The following is an 18,933-nucleotide window of genomic DNA, read 5'->3' on the forward strand; positions in this document are numbered from 1 at the left end:
TTATAATATCAAGACTAATTCAGCTTCATTACTGAATAGCTTTTCTATTTCAGTTCAAGTGAGAAAGCAATTATTCCAGTATCAGCCCCACACTCTGCTGAAATCAAGCTGTTTTATCCATATTGGAGCCACAGACTGCAGAACTTAAAATAGGTACAAAAAGGGTTTTTTGCAGGGGGTTTTCATTTTAACTTTCACACCCCCCCCCCGCAAACATTCATCCTATTCAAGCCTATCAATATGCAGGTATATGCTTGCACATGTTCATGTATGTGGAGCCAATTACTCTGAACACAAGAGAAATCTCTAGAAGGCATGGGATTCATGCATCAGGCTTTGTTAGAACCATGACAAAAGGAAGTGTGGCAATGTTTAGATCACGTATGTGTGAATGTTGTAGGCGTTGGGGCATTTTCTCTCTCTTTTTTTATAAATAATGAGTAACACATGGCATGCTGATGCCAAAACGTAAGCACCTTCAAGCCCTTGTGGTTTCAGTGGGAGAGATACACATGTGCTCAAGTGCCATAGTTCCCTTTAAGTGAAAAGCAAGCCTCTGACTGAAATCAATAATGCCATTTCCCCCATCATTCTCATTGCCTATATGGCATTATTTCATGCTTTACGCCAGGCTTCCTCAACCTCGGCTCTCCAGATGTTTTGAGACTACAGTTCCCATCATCCCTGGCCACTGGTCCTGCTAGCTAGGGATCATGGGAGTTGTAGGCCAAAAACATCTGGAGGGCCGAGGTTGAGGAAGTCTGCTTTACACTGTCAAGGACTGCACCTGCCCTTGTACCATTTCACCCTCTTCAGTCTTCACAATTCCTTTAGCCCAAAACCAAAAAATAAATCCGCAGTGATGGGTTGCCTTTACCCATTTGGGAACAAAAACAAACAACGAAACATACATTGAGGCAAAAATAAGCTTGGGAAGAACAGCAGAAAAACCTGTATGTTGTACGAGACAAGAATTTAACTAGGAGTATCTTGTGGAGGATACCTTTAAATACATTATGAACTATTCACAAGTGAAAATTACAAGTGTGAGGACAGTGCTAGAAATAATTTGACAAATGTTTTGTTCAAGATGCAGTGATACAGAAACAGTAGCAAACTGAGAGACCACAAAGAAAACCCGGAACAAACTTTGCATCCTACTGCTGCCCAGCCAAGATCCCTATAAAATTCTTAGCTTCCATATGGCACAGGTATACTATATTTTGGTTTACAATGTGTTACCAAACCTTTAATGAGGAATTTGATGCAGCAAAGAATAGGCAGGCTATTAAGTTTGTGAGAATGATGAACATTAATACTGATTTGCTTCTGTGTACTTCATTTTCAATTCCTGGTTACCAACTCCAGCAAAGTCAGTAAGGATTTGTGTGTATCAAGGCTGAATTAACAAAAATCTGCATGTATGCAGATGGTGCTCTGCCCTTTGGCTGGATTCTTTATCTCTGTTACATCTTTCCTTCAAAGTTCAATAGAAATTATATATATGCCCCCACTCAATCAAACCTCAAGTGTAATAGTCAGAGGGGTAGAATGGACTTATAAACTCTACTGGATGCAAAAGGGCATCTGTGTACATTGATGCCACACCCAGAACACCACTGCTAAGGTATCAACATAGCTACTTTTCTGCAACAATCGCATGTGTATGACAATTTATCAATCTGACAACATCAAATGGGAGAAATGTTTGCTCTTGAAACTTTTATTTAGACGATCAGTTTGCATCCCAGTTTTATTAACTTGATTAAGCATAAGTTATAAACGCTTTGCCATGAGGTGTCTAATAAAGTTTGACATTTTCTGGATGATTTAAGAACATCTGCCTGAAATTGTTCAGATGCAGAGAGAATCATGCAAACTGATTACTGCATGTTCTTTGCCATCCATGTCTCCTTAATTCCTGAAGAGCTTAGCATAACATTTTACCTGCCTTTGCAATATTCCAGCCTTGTATAAGGTCTCAGTGTTTTTGACCAGAACTCCTCTTCTACGACTTTAGCTTTCACCTGCACTCTAACGCAGCTAAGGCTGGTATATTTGTGGGAAGGAAATCCATCTTCCTGTTAAGAGCACTGCATTTTAGGACTCGGAAACAGTGCTCAGAGGACTAATTCACAGTTTAGTGTGAACATGTTGTATGTTGTGACCTGTTGCTGCAGGGCTTTGGCCATGGCTGAAGCTAAAAAAGAAAAAGCACACCACTGGCATGTTGTCTCTTTCACTTGGGTTTGGTTGTTGTCTTTAAAAACAGAAACAAAAAAAAACGAACAGGATTTGCTCCTAACCGCAACAAGGAAGCAAATAAGGCAAAAGCAGAGGTCAGGATTAGCATATTCACATTGCTTGGTAAACACAATGCTTTCCTAAAGCACACAGGTGACTTCTAGCTAGTGCTGTGGAATAAGAAGGCATCTTTTGTACCTGAAGAGCAGAACACACAGACTGTGTGCATGGTGGTGTCACAAGCTCATCAGGCATTCCATCCAATAGCTTCTCTGTGTAGACATGCAAGCACAGAACTCCTTAGAGGAGGGGAAAGACCAAGAACAAACTCAGCATCTTGGACTCGGTAAAAATGAAGCTGTCCACTTTTTGTTTTTGAATACAGTTTCAAGCAAGAAAAATGACAAGAGCAAGGCTGATGCATTCCTCACACCTCCCTCCCAGTTTGCTCTATCCCACCACGGACAGCTCCCTGCAGTTATACATTTTGTACAGTTCTGAAGCAAAGTCTAAAGAAACCTATTTATGTGTCTCTGGAAAAAACACAAAACAAAACCTGGCAAGTTTCTTCGTATATGCCTCATGTGTGCTGGCATGAGTTGTATGTAAAAAAAAAAAGAAAGTTCTATGTAAAATAAATATGAAAAGTTCTTTAGGATTCAAGTGCCTTTTTCTGTGTTGTATCAATAGTTTAAATTAGAGCAACAAAAACTTTGCTTACAGCACCAACATACTTTCTCCAAGGATCTTTTAAATATATCACATTCACCACACAGCTGAAAAGGTTTAAGACAGAGACCAGCACTTAGCACCCCTTGGCTTAAATTGACCCAATAGCAGCCAACCTTTGTCTTAGTAGAAATTTAGGACACAGTGAAGCTCTTAATTCTTTTCTACAGGATGATATAGATAAATAACCAGCTTACCAACTGGTTACAAGAACTTGCGAATTGTTTGTATTCACCATCCCATCATGCCCATATACTACTCAGACAGCTACGCAATGAGGGATGGATCTGCAGCCTTACATGGATGAAGGAAAAGAGTGTTAAGTTAAGCAGCCCAAATTATTTGAATTATGACTACAACTTCCATCCTCCAAAGGACACAGAAGTAAGAGCTGTTAGACAGCGGAATGGTTTCCCTCAGGAGGTTGTGGACTCTCTCTCTCCTTGGAGGTTTTTAAGCAGAGGCTGGATGGCCATCTGTCATGGATGCTTTAGCTGAGATTCCTGCATTGCACTAGATGACCCTTCCAACTTTACAATTCTATGATTCTTTGAACATTTAGAGGGCCACAGATTCATCATCCCTGTTCTACAGATTATTTATTCCCCCAAACCCCCACTTTCACATCCTCTACAAGGACATATATTTGGTTCCAATCTCAGAAAACACAATCTGGAGCTAGCTAGCTTAATGGGGCCAGCTGACTTTCAACAGACTAATCAACTGACTAATTAGCTTCTGTGTTTAATTTCAATCAAGACTTCCTCGTGTTGAAACACAGATAAGTGATAAAATCTATTACATTATGAGGGTTGGCAAAGATCAGATACTTATTTTCAGATACCCAAGGTACATAGGTTCAGGTTTATCACCAGAGATACAGTTATCACCATGCAGCAACTGGCTGAATCATATCAGTCCATACAACCATTTTGAAAAAAGAGAAGCAGAGACGGGCAGTTTTGTTTTGTTGGTGGTGGTGATGATCCTCACATAGTGATGCACATTTTACCACAGCTGTCACTATTACTAAATTTTATTTGGGCTCTAATGTGGAATTTCTTCCCACATTTTTTGTTCATCACTTGTGCTCTTGGCAGTATGTGATCTGGCCATGGAATCTTTAGAGAATCAGTGTACAGGTTTTCTGCCACCCTGAACTCATACAGGGTGGGAACCTTTCTCTCTCTCTCTCTCTCTCTCTCTCTCTCTCTCTCTCTCTCTCTCTCTCTCACACACACACACACACACACACACACACACGACAAAGACACAGAAGCAGAAACGGAATTAAGAATCAAGTCATCAAACCTTCCCCAGTGACTCTCAAAGTGTTTGCTTCCATTCTGGTCAGAGAGCTACTTGCTAGACATCCAGTTCTGTGAGTCAAGAAAACGGACCAATTTTCTTTTCAGGGAATTCTAAACTGTATCAGCCTTTGAAGCTCAGACTTCAGAGATACTGGGCCAAGGAACACTCTGAAGCTGTGTATCTGGGCTCTTCATATACACCATGTTGGCTTTATGTATTTTAATCATTTTAACATTTAATGCTTCTCAATTAAAGTGATTTCCTGGAGTAGATGCCAGGCTTAGTTTGAATATGCATTAACCATTTTCAGTATCGGTAGTTAAAGGCACCAGAGGATTTAAACAGCAATCCAGGGGGCTGTTTGGGAAAAGGTTTGGCTGAATAAAGCAGATTATAAACAATAATATATGCCTTCTCGGTTTTTTTATTCTATTTTGGAAGGGCTCCAACTTCACAAACAGTCCTAAAGTGCTATAAACATATTCAGGCCTAAGCTCTGAGCTCTGCAAATGTACTTTGTGAAAGGTGTGGGCGCTGCAGCTTGCCACTTTGCATCTGGGCACGCAGCAAGCATGTGTTATTTTGAGAGAGCTTTTTAGTACACAAGATGTCCATCAGAGAGAACTTCCCTTGAAAATATTAAAATGCCAGAAAGGATAACCTTCAGCACGAAAGAATAAATAAATCCTAGCTACTGGGCAAAGTGGCTGCTTCTGTGGTGCCAAGGGACCACAGAAAGGTGACTGTTATGCTCTTCAGTGTTTGCCAGCTTCTCCACAGCACAATTCCAAAACTGATGACTGATTTCACGAATTTGGCAGAGAGAGGGAGTAGTTGCCAACCGTGCAGCAGTGACCATACTTTTCATGCCCTTCTCCATGCACCAAAATGTAGCTGTCACAATACCTTACCTGCACAATGATTCTAGCAAACATATCTTTGGATCTAGTCTCCATGGGATGAAGAACAACTCAAACATTTTTTTGGTGTGGGAGAAGAGATTTAACATGGGACTGCTAATTCAACTAAGAGCTTGTCTGCCATAAAGATGGCTGTATGCAAATATAGGTGATAAACACGCCCTGTTCTGAGAAAAGGCTAGTCTGTTCTGACAGATTGCTATGTGCCCATCACCCATCATGTGCCTATTTGTGTATATTTTTCAGACAACTGTACAACCTTGCAAAGAAATAATAAAAATGTGGTTGAAAATGCACATCACAGGGGTGGGTGCTGAGTGGGGAGGAAACCCCTTAGCAAACAAGATGGAAAATGAACTTGCCCAGTCGTCTTTGGACAGGCAGCAACAGGCAAAGGTAACGAGCAATGGCAAGAGGTAGGCACAGAGCCACTACCATTCCACTATGAAAGATGAAATTAGGAATAATATAGGTGTCCACCACTGCCTACATTTCATCTTCTCTGATTTATGTTCTTTAAAGCTTTGCAACCTCGTCTACACCAACCATTTCCAGTAGCATCTACACAAATACTAAAATATTTTTCAGTGTAGACACTGCAGCAGTGAAGAAGTACAATGGACTTGTACAGTGATAGAGAATAAGGGTGTAGCTGAACACTCCTATCAGTCCTAAAGGATGAAATTCTTGCAATGTTATTTATTTCTTGTGCATATTCAGTCAGCCAGTGGACACTGGTGGATACTACAAAGTTACCCGCATACTTACTCACTTTGCATGCCAGAGAAAAGCTTTCCTCTCTTCTGATTTTCTTTCCACAGAGAAGTTTCTACCATATCAACTCCTCAAACTGTTCTAGCAATCCAAGCACTATAAACTGTAAGCTGCAAATCAGTAATACTTTTCTTCCTCTCTTTCTGGATTCGCAGTCATTTAATATTTGATTTCACACTGCCTTTCAAAGATGTTTTGGTCTTCACAGTTTTTTAAATAGCTCCGTCAGTTCTCTTTCAGTAACTCTAGAACATGAGGTGATCACGACAGAACAATTAAAAACATCCAAAGTAACACTCCAGAATATTCAACACAAAATCATGCTGCTGTTTGTGCAACTGATTTCACGTGAAAGGAAGAAAAAGAGCCATTCAGAAACAATTCTTTGACATCTTTTATCGTGCAAGACAGTATTTTACAGAGACAGAGGGACACACACAAAGGACACTCCCATCAGTTCTCAGTCTCATAGCAGTAGCTCAGTCTCCATGTTTTGCCTTTTTGATCTTCAGGAGCCAATAGGAAAACCCTCAATTCTCACATCTTAGATACCTCCATTGCTTCCATTACCCAATTCAAGGAAGTAGCAGTAGTGATACAGGACTAAAAAGTGAAATCTGTCATGGGAAGATCAGCTTTGTAAAGATGCTCATTTCTCCCCACCCCTTGCCCATCAGCTAGACTTTCCCTTCTTACTAGTAACTTGCATTTTGGAAAAGAGCAGATAGTCTCGCAATTCAATCCTGTCCATATTTACTCGGGAAAACAAATCCCACAGAGGAGGCTTGCTCCTGAGTAGGCACATACAGGATTGCATTCATAATATAGTTGCTCCCTTAGTTAGCCTCTAGATTCATGATGAAACTCTGCTTTATGCAAACCCAGCCTCAGGCTGCACAAGGAGTACAATGCTTGTGACCTATCAAAGAGGAAAGATCCCATCAGCCATGCTTGGCGGCCACCAGAAGCAGAGTAGATCTGTTCCTTTTTAATTTGGGGCTACAAAAACAGGGGTCTGTCAAGCAAATGACAGGTCACAACCTATGGCTGGGGCTGTGTTGTGCCAGGCAGGCAACACAGATACGCAGGCCTGTGTTGTTCAGTGCAATATTGCATTGCTCTGTTTTCTGCTCCCAGAAATAAGCTTCTTTGCTCCGCAGATTCCAGTCTCCATACATCATGCATATCGATTATGTGGACATAGGATGATTTTATTGCAGTTTTTCGTCCATTTTGAGAGCCCTGGGCTGGGGCTACCTGCACTTCCTTGGCCTTTCGATCAAGCTTTGCCAGCCATGTGCTCCTGCAGCATGGAGGTGATCACTTTACAGTCCGTGACCTCCTCAGGCAAGTAGCCCTCTGTGTCCCGAAGAGTAGGGTCAGCTCCAGACTCCAGGAGCAGTTTCACAATGTCAGAAAACTCACAGGTGGAAGCTAGAGGGGAAAGGGCAGAAAAAACACAGGTTACTTTTAAGTGGCTAACAGAACATTTGATGAGTGGTGTGTTTCAGAATTGCAGAAGTAAAGAGTTTTAAAGCCAAACGGAAAACGAAGTTGGCAAAGCAGAGAAAACTCTGCTGAAGATTGATATTCCACATCCTATCGACATGCCTAAGAACCACTATTTCAGTTTCTTAAAATGTATGTCAGGTCACAGTTTTGACAGTAGTTAGTAAGGAATGATTACTTGGATCTTGATTTATTACTAGAAAGGAATGGGATAAAAGTCTGAATCTTGGAACATGAAAAAAACCAACTAACAGAGCTCAATCTTGGAGAACACTATGGCACCTCTGCTATTAACTATAGATATTACAGCAAAATTACTTCACAGGTAGCCAAGAAAACATAGCTTGCTGAAACGAAAGAGGAGGAGGATGGAAGAGATGCAGGATATTAAATTTAAATCGTAACCTTTCAGAGGAAACATGAGACCAACCTTGACTCTGACATTTCCTGACTTTTGAGCAATCTAAAAAATGGAATTATTTTACCAGACCATTAACACATTTTTTTTTAAAGGCTCACCCTTATAAAAAGACAAATTGCAGGTAAGACATTTCAGGGTGTGAAAATTTTTCTAGGCAAAGGGGGGACATCTTTTGCAGGCACAGTGGCAATTGTGGCGCATAATGTCTCAATGCTGCCATCACCCACAACTCATGACCTGAAGCCTTAGGAAGAAGTGGCTAAGAGATCAAGGCCTTCCAAAAGAGGTAGTAAAGCAGTGTGCCCCCCCCAGCAGATGCCTTTTTACTCTGAATGGTTTCTGAGTTGTTTGCAAATATGCCACATAATACTTCTGGCTATAGACAAAACTGCTACTTTTTCTGGATTCATAAAGGTTCATGGAACCACCTAGCATTCATAACTCTGATGGCAAAGGCCATGTCCCATGAGTATCCCTCCATTAGTGGCTTCATAGCTTGTGGAACAGAAGGCTGACTGTAGCAGCTGATATGATGCATCTGATAGTCTTCTTCTGCCCATTTTTTGGGCATGTCTGCCTGATTTACAGGGGACACGAGGTGAATGAAGCAGGAAGGGAGACCACTTGGCCGAAACCTACCGATTGCAGCATAGATAATTTTACTCTCATGGCAACCTCCTATTTTTCAGCATCTGCCTTTGGCTGGGGATTGAATGCGGGTGAGCAGCTTTGAAAACTAAACTGGACAACTGAAATAATCACTGATATAAGGCAAACTGGCATGAAAAATATCTTAGAATCCAAGTCATTGTGGCTAAGTCAACTTAAGGAAGTTCACAGAAGTAAAGATGCCCATTCCACCCTTCCCCAAGCAGCACACTGTGCCCCCGCAAAGTCTCTCTGTAGGGTTAAGCGGCACCTTAGGAACCATGTAGAATGGCCCTGTATTGGGTTTGGATCCTAAGATCTAATTTAAGGGAGCCCACTGAAGGAAAGTTTGTCTCTTCTTGACAGTAGCCCCTGCACCCCACCCTAGATTGTTTGAGGCCTCTTGTCTCCTCTCTGAAAGGCTTTAGGCAGAGGACTGCAAGTGCACTCTGTATGTTAACTTATCTTGTGATCCAAGGCACTGTAAGTATCTCCCATGCAAATTTCCCTGTGCTAGCATTATTGGAAGGCCATGGGATGAGAGAGTAAAACTCCAACCAGGCCACTGCTACGTAAAAACTGGCTCTGCATTGATCTTTATTTGAATTTGAGCAGTAGATGAGCACTGATTTCTTCACAAAGAAACTGGAATGAAATTTCAACAGCACTTTTCCTGTAGAGGTGATTAATATGATTCTATTCTCTCCTTCCTTAAAACAGAGAAGTAGGAAGTACAATGCTAAAGAAGCTTCCAATCGCCAAAGAGATGAGATGCAAAAATATTACAAATCAGAATTTGCCTGTAGTCCTGGAGAAAAGATGGGAAGACTGTTAATGCATTAGAGCCAGGAATATTAAGTGAAATGTTGTACAATAGGTTTGTGTATTGTAGCTCATACTGGATAGAATTATGAATTGCACACTAGACTAATGTAACACCATAGGCCCACTCTCACTCGAGAGGAAGCCTTTGCTTAGCCTGAAAACATGGTGGCTTTGGCTGGAAGATTTACCCGAAAGCAACTTTGTAACTGAAATTTCCAGTGGGAGCTAAACCTTCAAGAAGCCTCTCTGTTGAACACTAATTACTGTTTTTAATTATATTTCAAATCAGCACATTAGTGGTGTACTTCTTTTTGCAATTAGGTGTAGTAATTAGAAAGTATCTTGACTGTTTTGTTGCCTTCCTCAGCTGACACAGGGGGGGAGAGGAAGCAAAGGTTTAATTAAAATAGGACAGCGGCACATTTGGAGGTTATTTAAAGAACAATTTTAACATTTTAGGAGCTTATGCTAGGCAAAAAATCATTTATCTGTCTGGGCTGGAGCTGCTAACCACATCTGGCAAAAAGCTCTCAAACCAACTACTCCAGGATCTTGCAAGCCAAGGCTTGTGTTAGCCTTGTGCCTAGGACTGCGCCCCCATTCCCCATGTGAAGACAACCCAGACGGCTTCCTCAACTCATCCACCTACCCGCCACCTTGGGTGGCAAAACAAAACTGCCCCTGTGAGACAGGAGTACACATATGACCCACAAGAAGCTGTTCCTTTCCTCAGAGCTAGCGAGGCAGTGACAGGATGAACTGTGTAGTCCTACTGCCCTGGCAACAGGGAAGCAATCCATCTACAGGACAACTTCTGAGAAGCTAGGAAACGTCCTCATTACCTGGTGGTACAATATAAGGCAGAAAAGGGTGGGAGATCTTTGTTCCACTTCTGAAAGAAAAAGCTAACCAGGCGTAGAACTAGGCTGGTTAAGCCCCTCCCTGCCAGAGGCTGTTTTTAAGCCCACATGTTGGGTGTAGCGTAGCTTAAATGTGCTTTACTGCTGAACAACTCAAAACAGGGAAGGGACCAATATTATACCCCTGCCCACAAACAGACCGTTCTGGGTCTCTCTTTCTCAGGAGATGCAGTATTACTCATCTCCAGTAGAAGCAGCTGAACGGTTAAAACAGATCAGGGCTTTACTGATCCCACCACACTAAAAGAAGCCACAATGCTATTCTTCAAATTAAGGGCCAAACGCTTGAGTAGAGCCAAAGTTTTTCAGCCTGGTGCCTAAAAATAAAGCATGCTTCCCTGGGGAGAGAATTCCACAAGTGGGTTGTCAGCACCAAAAAGGCAAGGTCTTATGTTACTACCCCCCAGACCTCCCATGGAAGGGTAGCAGGTGAAGAAGGGCCTCAGACGATGATCACAGGGTCCAGGTTGGTTCATGTGGGGAGAAGTGGTTTTTGGGTCCTGAGCCACATAAGGCTCTTTGAACCAACACATTGAATTGAATCAGCAAACAATTTGGTAGCTAGTGCAGTTGTGCCAGAATCAATGTTACATGCTAAGACTGTCCTGCGCTGGGAAATCAATCTCCTGGAAAGGCTATAATGGAAGGAACCCTGAACAAGAGCAATGGTCCAGGCCCAATAGAGAGATCTGTGCAATCTGAAGTCTGACCCATACTTTTGTGAACACCATGCTTAGCGGAATACTGACAAATTTCCATGTGTTGGGAGTTCTAGGAAGAGATGAGAGCACAAGGGTGTTATTAAATGCTTGGAGGAATTCTCAGGTGGGTTCAAGAACGATCCAAGATGTCATTTCTCATAGTGAGGGGCCCTTGGAAATCTGCGCGCTTTCAAAAAAGGTTTGATAAACACGAGAACCTACTTCACATGAAAAGGCAGAGCACGCAAGGTGGCCCAGTTGATAGCGCACTTTGATTTCGATTTGGATTCAATCCTCCATTCTTCCACAGGCATAACTGGTGACCTTGTGCAAATTATTCTCTAAACACTGCAGTTTTAGATTTATGAAAATGTAAGTAAAAGTGACCTACTTCATAGGATTGTGGCAAGGAGGGAAGAGATTGGAGAGATTGCACAGCGTATTAGAATTACTATATTGGCGATAAATAGATCTCGGTGGTAGTAGGAACCTTTACAGCTGACAAAATTAATTACGGTTGGGATCAGCCCATAAAAAGAGGCAGGTACAACCTTAAAGATACACAACTCAATCCTTGACATGTTTACTTGGAACCCCCCTTCCACTGTGTTCAAGGGGCCTCACTCCAAGTACAATGGCAGAGGACTGCAGCCTTCATTGATTAATCAGCAAGGGACATTTTTAAATCAGTATGGCTACAAGTTAGTAGCTCTTTTTCAGCTCTTTTGGTTCCAGGGTTACCATAAAAGGGAAAATATTAAAAGATTGCATTTTGTTCTAACAATGAGTGACATTTTATATAGTTTCTTTCAGCATTGTATAAAATAACCTATATTAAAATTGTGTTAACATTTTGTTTATTTTAATCAATGCCATTTTAACCAGTTGACAGCCCAAAACGAGCAAGCATCAAGTAGTGGCAGGGTAGTTATCTCAATTATATTTCCAAACAAACCAAAAGAAAGCAAGCCAGACATTAATCCAGCCTCCAAATGTCACCATCTTTCAACAGGAGCCTCCATAGTAAGTAACGTGGGGGCAGCTGCAGCACTACTTGAAAATAGCCTCCTTGCTTCTACAACAATGGCACCAGGGATGCTTTACAAACGGAGGTGCCGCGTGGACAGATATTTGGCATTTCTGAGGAGGGGCCCAAAGTGAGACAATGTGTTGCCACTGCACCGGGAAACCCAAGAGGGCCTCACGCCCACCTCTAAAGAGTGCAAAATTTCCCCTGGAGATTAGAACAGCTGTTGGATTTACAGCACATCCTGGGAACGTCTATTTATCAAGCACCAGGGAGGCAGCCCTGACACAGGCACAGGTGAAGATGAATTTTCATTCAGCACAGTTTGCCTTCCAAGTCCATTAATCCTCAGGGTTTTCATGATGGATTTCTCCTTTTATTATTTATTTTCAATCCAGCATCCCCTCCCACTGCCCTGCAGCAGCGCAAAAAGAGCAGAGCAGATGGTGTTTCAACGAGGAAGAAAGAACCCGGGAGGATACAGAGAGGCAGCCCACGCTACAGTCAGGTGACTTCAAGTCCAAGGAGAAACCTTGATTTCCTCTGGGAGACACACAGCCAATCGTTTGAGCATTCCCTGAGGGAAACAAGTGTGTGCATGGGGGGAAGCGGCAGGGAGGGGGGGAAAGAAGGTCTTAAAGAGGGAATTTAAGGCTAGCAAGCCATTCATGAGGGAGACCACACACATCCTAGCCTTTTCAAAGACACAGTGCTAGTGCTGACCATTCAGTGACAGGGGCACCAATAACCAGAAGATATTGGACGGAAGGGGGTGGGTCCCTTTAGGCAGACCATTTGAGGGTAACATACTGGGGAGCTGTCCTTCATTTAACCTCCGAATGGCTCTGACCCGTGTTTAATCAGAACAAACCAGGATTTATAACCCATCTAAGGATGCAGCTTGACACTTTCTGTAATCACAAGAGCTGCTGAGGCAAGGACAGCTGTCAGGCCAAACATCCTCATCAAAAGATAGATAAACTCAGATTCTATTTCACCATCCTTACTGTAAAGGGATTTTGCTAACTACTTGGTTTGTTGTACAGCTGCAGCAAAGGGGGGTGGGGAGGATGCCCATAGACAAGAGGTTTGTGTCTACAATCAAGTCTTGGTTACAACGAATGACTTTATTATGCAGTCCAAGGAATGAATAAATAAATAAGGATTTTTCAGGAGAGCGCAGGCCTGAGCAAGTCACAATGATTAATTGAACAAACAAGATATTGTCAGGCTTCAAGTAATGTTTGATTAGTGCTATTGGAGGTGGTAACAAAGAAAACAGGATACAAGGATACAGGCAGTGAACTCAAACGGTAAGAACCCAACATTGTTCCTTGCTGATAAACAACAGACACCCCTTGGGTGTATTAGCCACATCAGACTTTATTATACTAAAAGGACAATAAAAGGAAATACAAGAAATCTGTCTCAAACAACAGAAGACTCCCCTGAATTCTTGGAATACACTTTTTTCACTATAAAATGTTTCTGAATAATAAAACTGTGCATAATGAATTCAGTGAAAACAGGTCTGGTCAATCTAACAACATCCAGCTCTCTGTTACTACCTTATTTGGAGGGGAGAATATGGTTTTGTTTCCTGGCGTGGAACGTTATTACACATATATTTGCACATACCCTCGTAAGTCTTCAGCTGTCTAGATTCACAGCAGGCTAGTAAAACATTTTGTAGGCTAGTAATTTTGCAGACTTATTCACGAGGCTGACTTATCTGGAAAGACCAGAGGAAGGTGACCAGAATGGCAAAGGGTCTAGAAACCAAGTCCTATGACAAATCATTGGAAGAGCGATATACTTTGCCTGGAGAAGCTTCAGGGGAGACATGGAAGCAGTCTTCATATATCTGAAAGGCTGTCATGCAGAAGATGAGGAAGGCTTTCCCTCTGTTGTCTTAGTGGGAAAGTCTAGAACAATAGGTGGAAACTGAAGGGAAGTGGATTTTGGATAAAGATTCAATAAAAACCTCTTAATGGTAAGAGCTGTTCAACAGCAGAACAGATTGGCTTGGGAGGTGGGTGGGCTCTCCTTAGCTGGAGGTGTTTAAACAGAGGCAGTACAGCCATATGACGGGTGCTATTGTTGTATCCTGCGCTACAAATCCTGCACTGAGCAGCGGGTTAGAATAGTTGTCCTCAAAGATTCCTTCTAACGCTATGATTCTATTTTAGAGACTGACTGAGTAAAGTTTAAGTTACCAAAAGATCCATCAATGGTCATTAAAAAACAAAACACCTATGGTATTTGAAGCCATTTCCCTCATTCATGCAATATTATTATTCACTTTGGCACAGATATTGTAGCAGGCTTGAAGGAGACAAAGTTAAGAGTTTTAGCTTGGAAAGCAATGTTTCCTGGTTTGAACAACTTATTGCAAGTTGCTAAGCAGGACTTTACTTCTGTTACGTGTAGCTGTCTTGGGTATCATTTATTCACTCTACCAGATAATATAGGTTAATAGGCAAATATGCTCACTCACTGCTTACCGTAATGCAATGCTGTTTGGCCTTCATCATCCTGGGGGAAAAAGAGAGAACTAGATTTAGTTTTATCCACACATATGCATTTTAAAAGAAAGCCATGATGTTCTCCTACAGTGAACATCTCCATGCCAGATTTAGAACAGCTTCACTGGCTCCCTGTCTGTTTCTATGAGCAATTGAGAGTGCTGGTTTTAACCTTTGAAGCCCTAAACATTTTGGGACCCAAGTCCCTTATGGATCACCTTTTCCCACAAGGGCCTGCCTGCATATTAAAGGTAATCCCCCAAGGCTCAAGAGATTAGACCAGGCTTCCTCAACCTCAGCCCTCCAGATGTTTTGAGACTACAATTCCCAGCATCCCTGACCACTGGTCCTGCTAGCTAGGGATCATGGGAGTTGTAGGCTGAAAACATCTGGAGAGCCAAGGTTGAGGAAGCCTGGATTAGACTTTTTCCAATGGAGGCATCCCGTCTTTGGAACTCTTCCCCCAGAGAGACTCACCTGGAACAAAGTTTGTTCTCTTTTTGGCACCAACATCTTTTTATTATTGCAGGACCTTAAAAGAACGTATTCATGCTGGCATGCTTTACTGTTACTGTTTCTCATTTTATAGACTTTATTGCTTATAGGTTTTGACTGTCTCTGTAAACTGTCCTGTGCATTCTTTTCCTGATTGAACAACAGGGTGTAAAATATAAAAAACAAAACAAAGTGCCACTTAACTTACATTCCTGTGCATAATTCGTTTAATGAGATACAAAATCTGCAGCTAAAATGAACAGTAGAGATGATTTTAGCTGAATCCTTATCTTTTCAACATGGGTGATAGTGACAAACAGATCTGCTTAAACTCAAGTGACACAAGCAACACAGGTGATGCAGTACTGTAGCTGGAGCAGCCCCAGCTTTTGTGGGGACTAGGATAACTTTTTGCTGTCCCATGTTCTTACACATTGGATGTTAAAGAGCCCCTGCCTCCTCCTTGGCTAAATAGTAATTGAAACCTGTGTGGTAGAGCTGAACCCAAGGCCTCACACCAGGTTCTTGCTTCAGCCCCCCCCCCTCCAAACAGACAGCAGGGTTCCCTGCAACTTGGCACTTGATACCCACTGACCCACCGGTGCTAAAACTCTTAACAGATCTTTGAACCACAGCCTCAAGCTCAACATTCATAGAATAGGTTGCAAGGTGCTGGGCTGTGCGACCTTACATTGACATGGGTCTTGAAACAACCTCCTCACCATCAGAACTTGGTTCACTTACAGGCCTGAATGAATCAAAACAAGAGGCAAAGCCTCAAAGAGGAGTTGGAAGACACATTTATGAACAATAATCGTCTTAGGCTTCAATCCAATACAGGCAGTGGGCATTTTAGGTACATCCAATTGACAAGAGATCAATGACACACAGGTCCTTTTGGACCCAGAAGAGGGTGGAACAGCGGCAGGGCAGAGCATGGTTATGCACACTCCATGGACATGCCAGGAATGAAATTGTCACCACCTGTACATACTTATCTGGAAGCAAGTCCTTTTGAACTCAAAGCACTCTGATAGGAGATAGAACCTTAATCTTGAGCCCCAGTGGATGATTATCAATCACCAAAATGTGTGGGGTATTTTGGTTTTCCTAAGACTTTATATGTCTATAAAGACTGAACTTTCAGTATTGTTTTTATTTTTATTTTCTTCCCTCAGTGCTGCTCTGTTTCCACCACCTTCTTAGCCACACAAATTAAGCTTTTGGTGTCAAGGGTGCCATTTAGATCAACCTGGGGCCCTCTAGGTGCTGTTAATTCCCAGCCAGTTTAGTCCAATGGTCAGAGATGATGGGCATTCTAGTCCAACAACATCTGGGGACCCAAGGGTGAACAACACTGGTCCAGACTACAGTACCAGCTTGCCTGAACACTGTCCGCACAGGCCTATCCCTCCTCATTAGGCTCTATAAACCCTTGGTATCAAAGCCCATCCCTCTGTCTGCACAATTCATCTTGAGGCCGAAGACTCTGATACTTTGGCCCTCCTTTCTTCTCTCAGATTATGACATCTGCCTAATTTCATAGAACCACAGAACTGCAGATTTGGAAGGGTCATTTGGTCCAATCCCCTGTAATTCAGGAATCAGAGCTAAAGAATCCCTGACAGATGGCCATCCAACCTCTGCTTGAAAACCTCCAAGGAAGGAGAGTCCATCACCTCCCAAGGGAGTCCGTTCCACTGTCAAACAGCTCTTGTTCTTGCACTTGCTCTGACTTCTGACCCCTACTGTGCCCCACTTCAGCAGTCCTCAAATCTCAGCCTTCACTATGCTCTTGTCTTAGGCCAGGGGTCTGCAACCTTTAAGACAAAAAGAGCCACTTGGACCCGTTTCCAAAGGAAAAAAAACTGGGAGCCGCAAAACCATTGCGACATTTAAAACAAATATAACACTGCATATATTGTTTCTTACCTTAATGCTATATATACAGGATCGTAACGCACGCACCGCCCCCATGCGACGTCACAGCCAGTACAGCGCCCGCCACAGTGGGGAGTGTCGGGGCGCACAATGCGCCTCCTCCCCTCGCTAGTATCCGCCCCGGAGTCGTGGCAAAGGTGTAAAAGAGCCACATGCAGCTCCGGAGCCGCGGGTTGCAGACCCCTGTCTTAGGCTCTTGAAAGTACCTTCTTCACACAGTGTACAGTCAAACTATGGAACTCACTCCTACAGGAGGCACTAATGGCCACTAATCTAGATTGCTTTAAAAGAGGATTAGACAAATTCAAGGAGGAGAGAGCTATTGATGGCTTCTAGCTGGGATGGCTATGTTCAGCTTCCACAGTTGGGAGGTAGTAATGATTCTGAATACTAGCTGGAAACCACAAGAGGGGAGAGTGCTCTTGTGCTCGGATCCTGCTTGCAGGTTTCCTATGGGCACCTGGCTGGTCGCTATGATAAGTTGCTAGAATAGATGGGACACTGGCCTGATCCAGCAGACTTTTCTTATGTTCTTATGAATCCTAGTCTACCTTTTCTGGAAGCTGACTTGTCCAGTTTTGGCTATTCCCTCACCTCCAGACCTTTGGACTCTGTTCTGTCTTTGCTGGAACTTGACTTTGCATCATATGATCACACCAGACTGGCAGCTGGGCACCCTGCAACTTGCCACTCAGCACAAAAAAGCTGGTTACTATATTTTATACTGGATAAAAGCGCTACAGATCATGGAAGGAACTATGGTCGATTTCCCATTGTACGAAAAGTACATACAATAAAAGAGATGCAATTCTATTAACCTGAAGCGAACAGCTTAAAAGTTTTGATGATTAACGGGTATATAAATCCTGCTAAATAATAAATAGTAAGTGCCGATGGCAAAAACGCAAGGGAATAAAACTCCAAAATTATTCCACCTGTGGCCATATGCTCACTGGAAAGGTTAGCTTCGTACATTGAAGAAAGTAAGTTCCCTTTGGCTTTTGTAACAAATATGCAAAGCCTCCGCTGCCAGGCAAGGACCAAGGCTCTTGAACCAGAAGAGTCTTTAGCATCAACCCCTGATCAGCTGCTGCTGCAGAGCAGCAGACACCATAAGCAGTGGTAAAGAACGAGCCCCATCAGGTGAATGCCTCCCCCAGCCCCATTCTTTTGTGCTATACCTATGTGCTGCCTGGGACACAGGTGGCGCTGTGGGTTAAACCACAGAACCTAGGACTTGCCGATCAGAAGGTCGGTGGTTCAAATCCCCGCAACGGGGTGAACTCCCGTTGCTCGGTCCCTGCTCCTGCCAACCTAGCAGTTCGAAAGCACGTCAAAGTGCAAGTAGATAAATAGGTACCGCTCCGGCGGGAAGGTAAACGGCGTTTCTGTGCACTGTTCTGGTTCGCCAGAAGCGGCTTCGTCATGCTAGCCACATGACCCGGAAGCTGTACGCCGGCTCCCTCAGCCAATAAAGTGAGATGAGTGCTGCAACCCCAGAGTTGGTCACGACTGGACCTCATGGTCAGGGGTCCCTTTTACGATGTGCTGCCTATGGCAGTGACCCCTTCATGCTTTTCCATTTAGCACTGTTACCACTTGTGGCTGCTGGGCCAGACACCCTTTTCCTGCACTGAAGCAACTTTCTAAGAGAACACTGAATCCGGAACAGTAATAAAAGATTACTATCAAGGGTTCGCATGAAGCTAGCTAAAGAGTTTGTGCTGTGTTAGCGATCATATATATTCTCCACATAACAAAATTTTAATCTAGCAAAGCTGAAGAGGCTGCTACAGAAATGCCCATTAAAGATTTCCAACTGCCTACAGAGAGCTACGTCCTTGGATTTTACTGCCCAAAATTCCGTGTCTAATGGGCACCCATCTACTGCGTGCTGGACAGAGACTCTGCTCAACTCCAGAGTGAGAAAATCTAATTCTTAA

The 18,933-nt window shown here is 42.9% G+C and overlaps 1 protein-coding gene and 1 long non-coding RNA gene across 2 annotated transcripts in view; one reads left to right on the forward strand and one right to left on the reverse strand.

Annotated features, from left to right (window-relative positions):
• Positions 1–6,359: 6,359 nt before the first annotated feature.
• ACBD6 (acyl-CoA binding domain containing 6) overlaps positions 6,360–18,933 on the reverse strand; it is a 98,457-nt gene continuing 85,883 nt past the window's right edge. The window contains exons 7-8 of the mRNA XM_083621659.1: positions 14,534–14,564; positions 6,360–7,412 (exon numbers count right to left, since the gene is read on the reverse strand). Coding sequence (XP_083477785.1) covers positions 7,258–7,412; positions 14,534–14,564 — 186 coding nt within the window. The 3' untranslated portion in view covers positions 6,360–7,257. The remainder of the gene's footprint in view (positions 7,413–14,533; positions 14,565–18,933) is intronic.
• On the forward strand, positions 7,408–13,666 carry LOC310765983. Its single transcript, XR_014549899.1, has 2 exons — positions 7,408–12,326; positions 12,428–13,666. It is a non-coding gene; the product is annotated as an uncharacterized lncRNA (long non-coding RNA).

The sequence above is a fragment of the Podarcis filfolensis genome, assembly GCF_964270895.1.
Source record: "Podarcis filfolensis genome assembly, chromosome: 6".
Lineage (NCBI taxonomy): Eukaryota > Metazoa > Chordata > Lepidosauria > Squamata > Lacertidae > Podarcis > Podarcis filfolensis.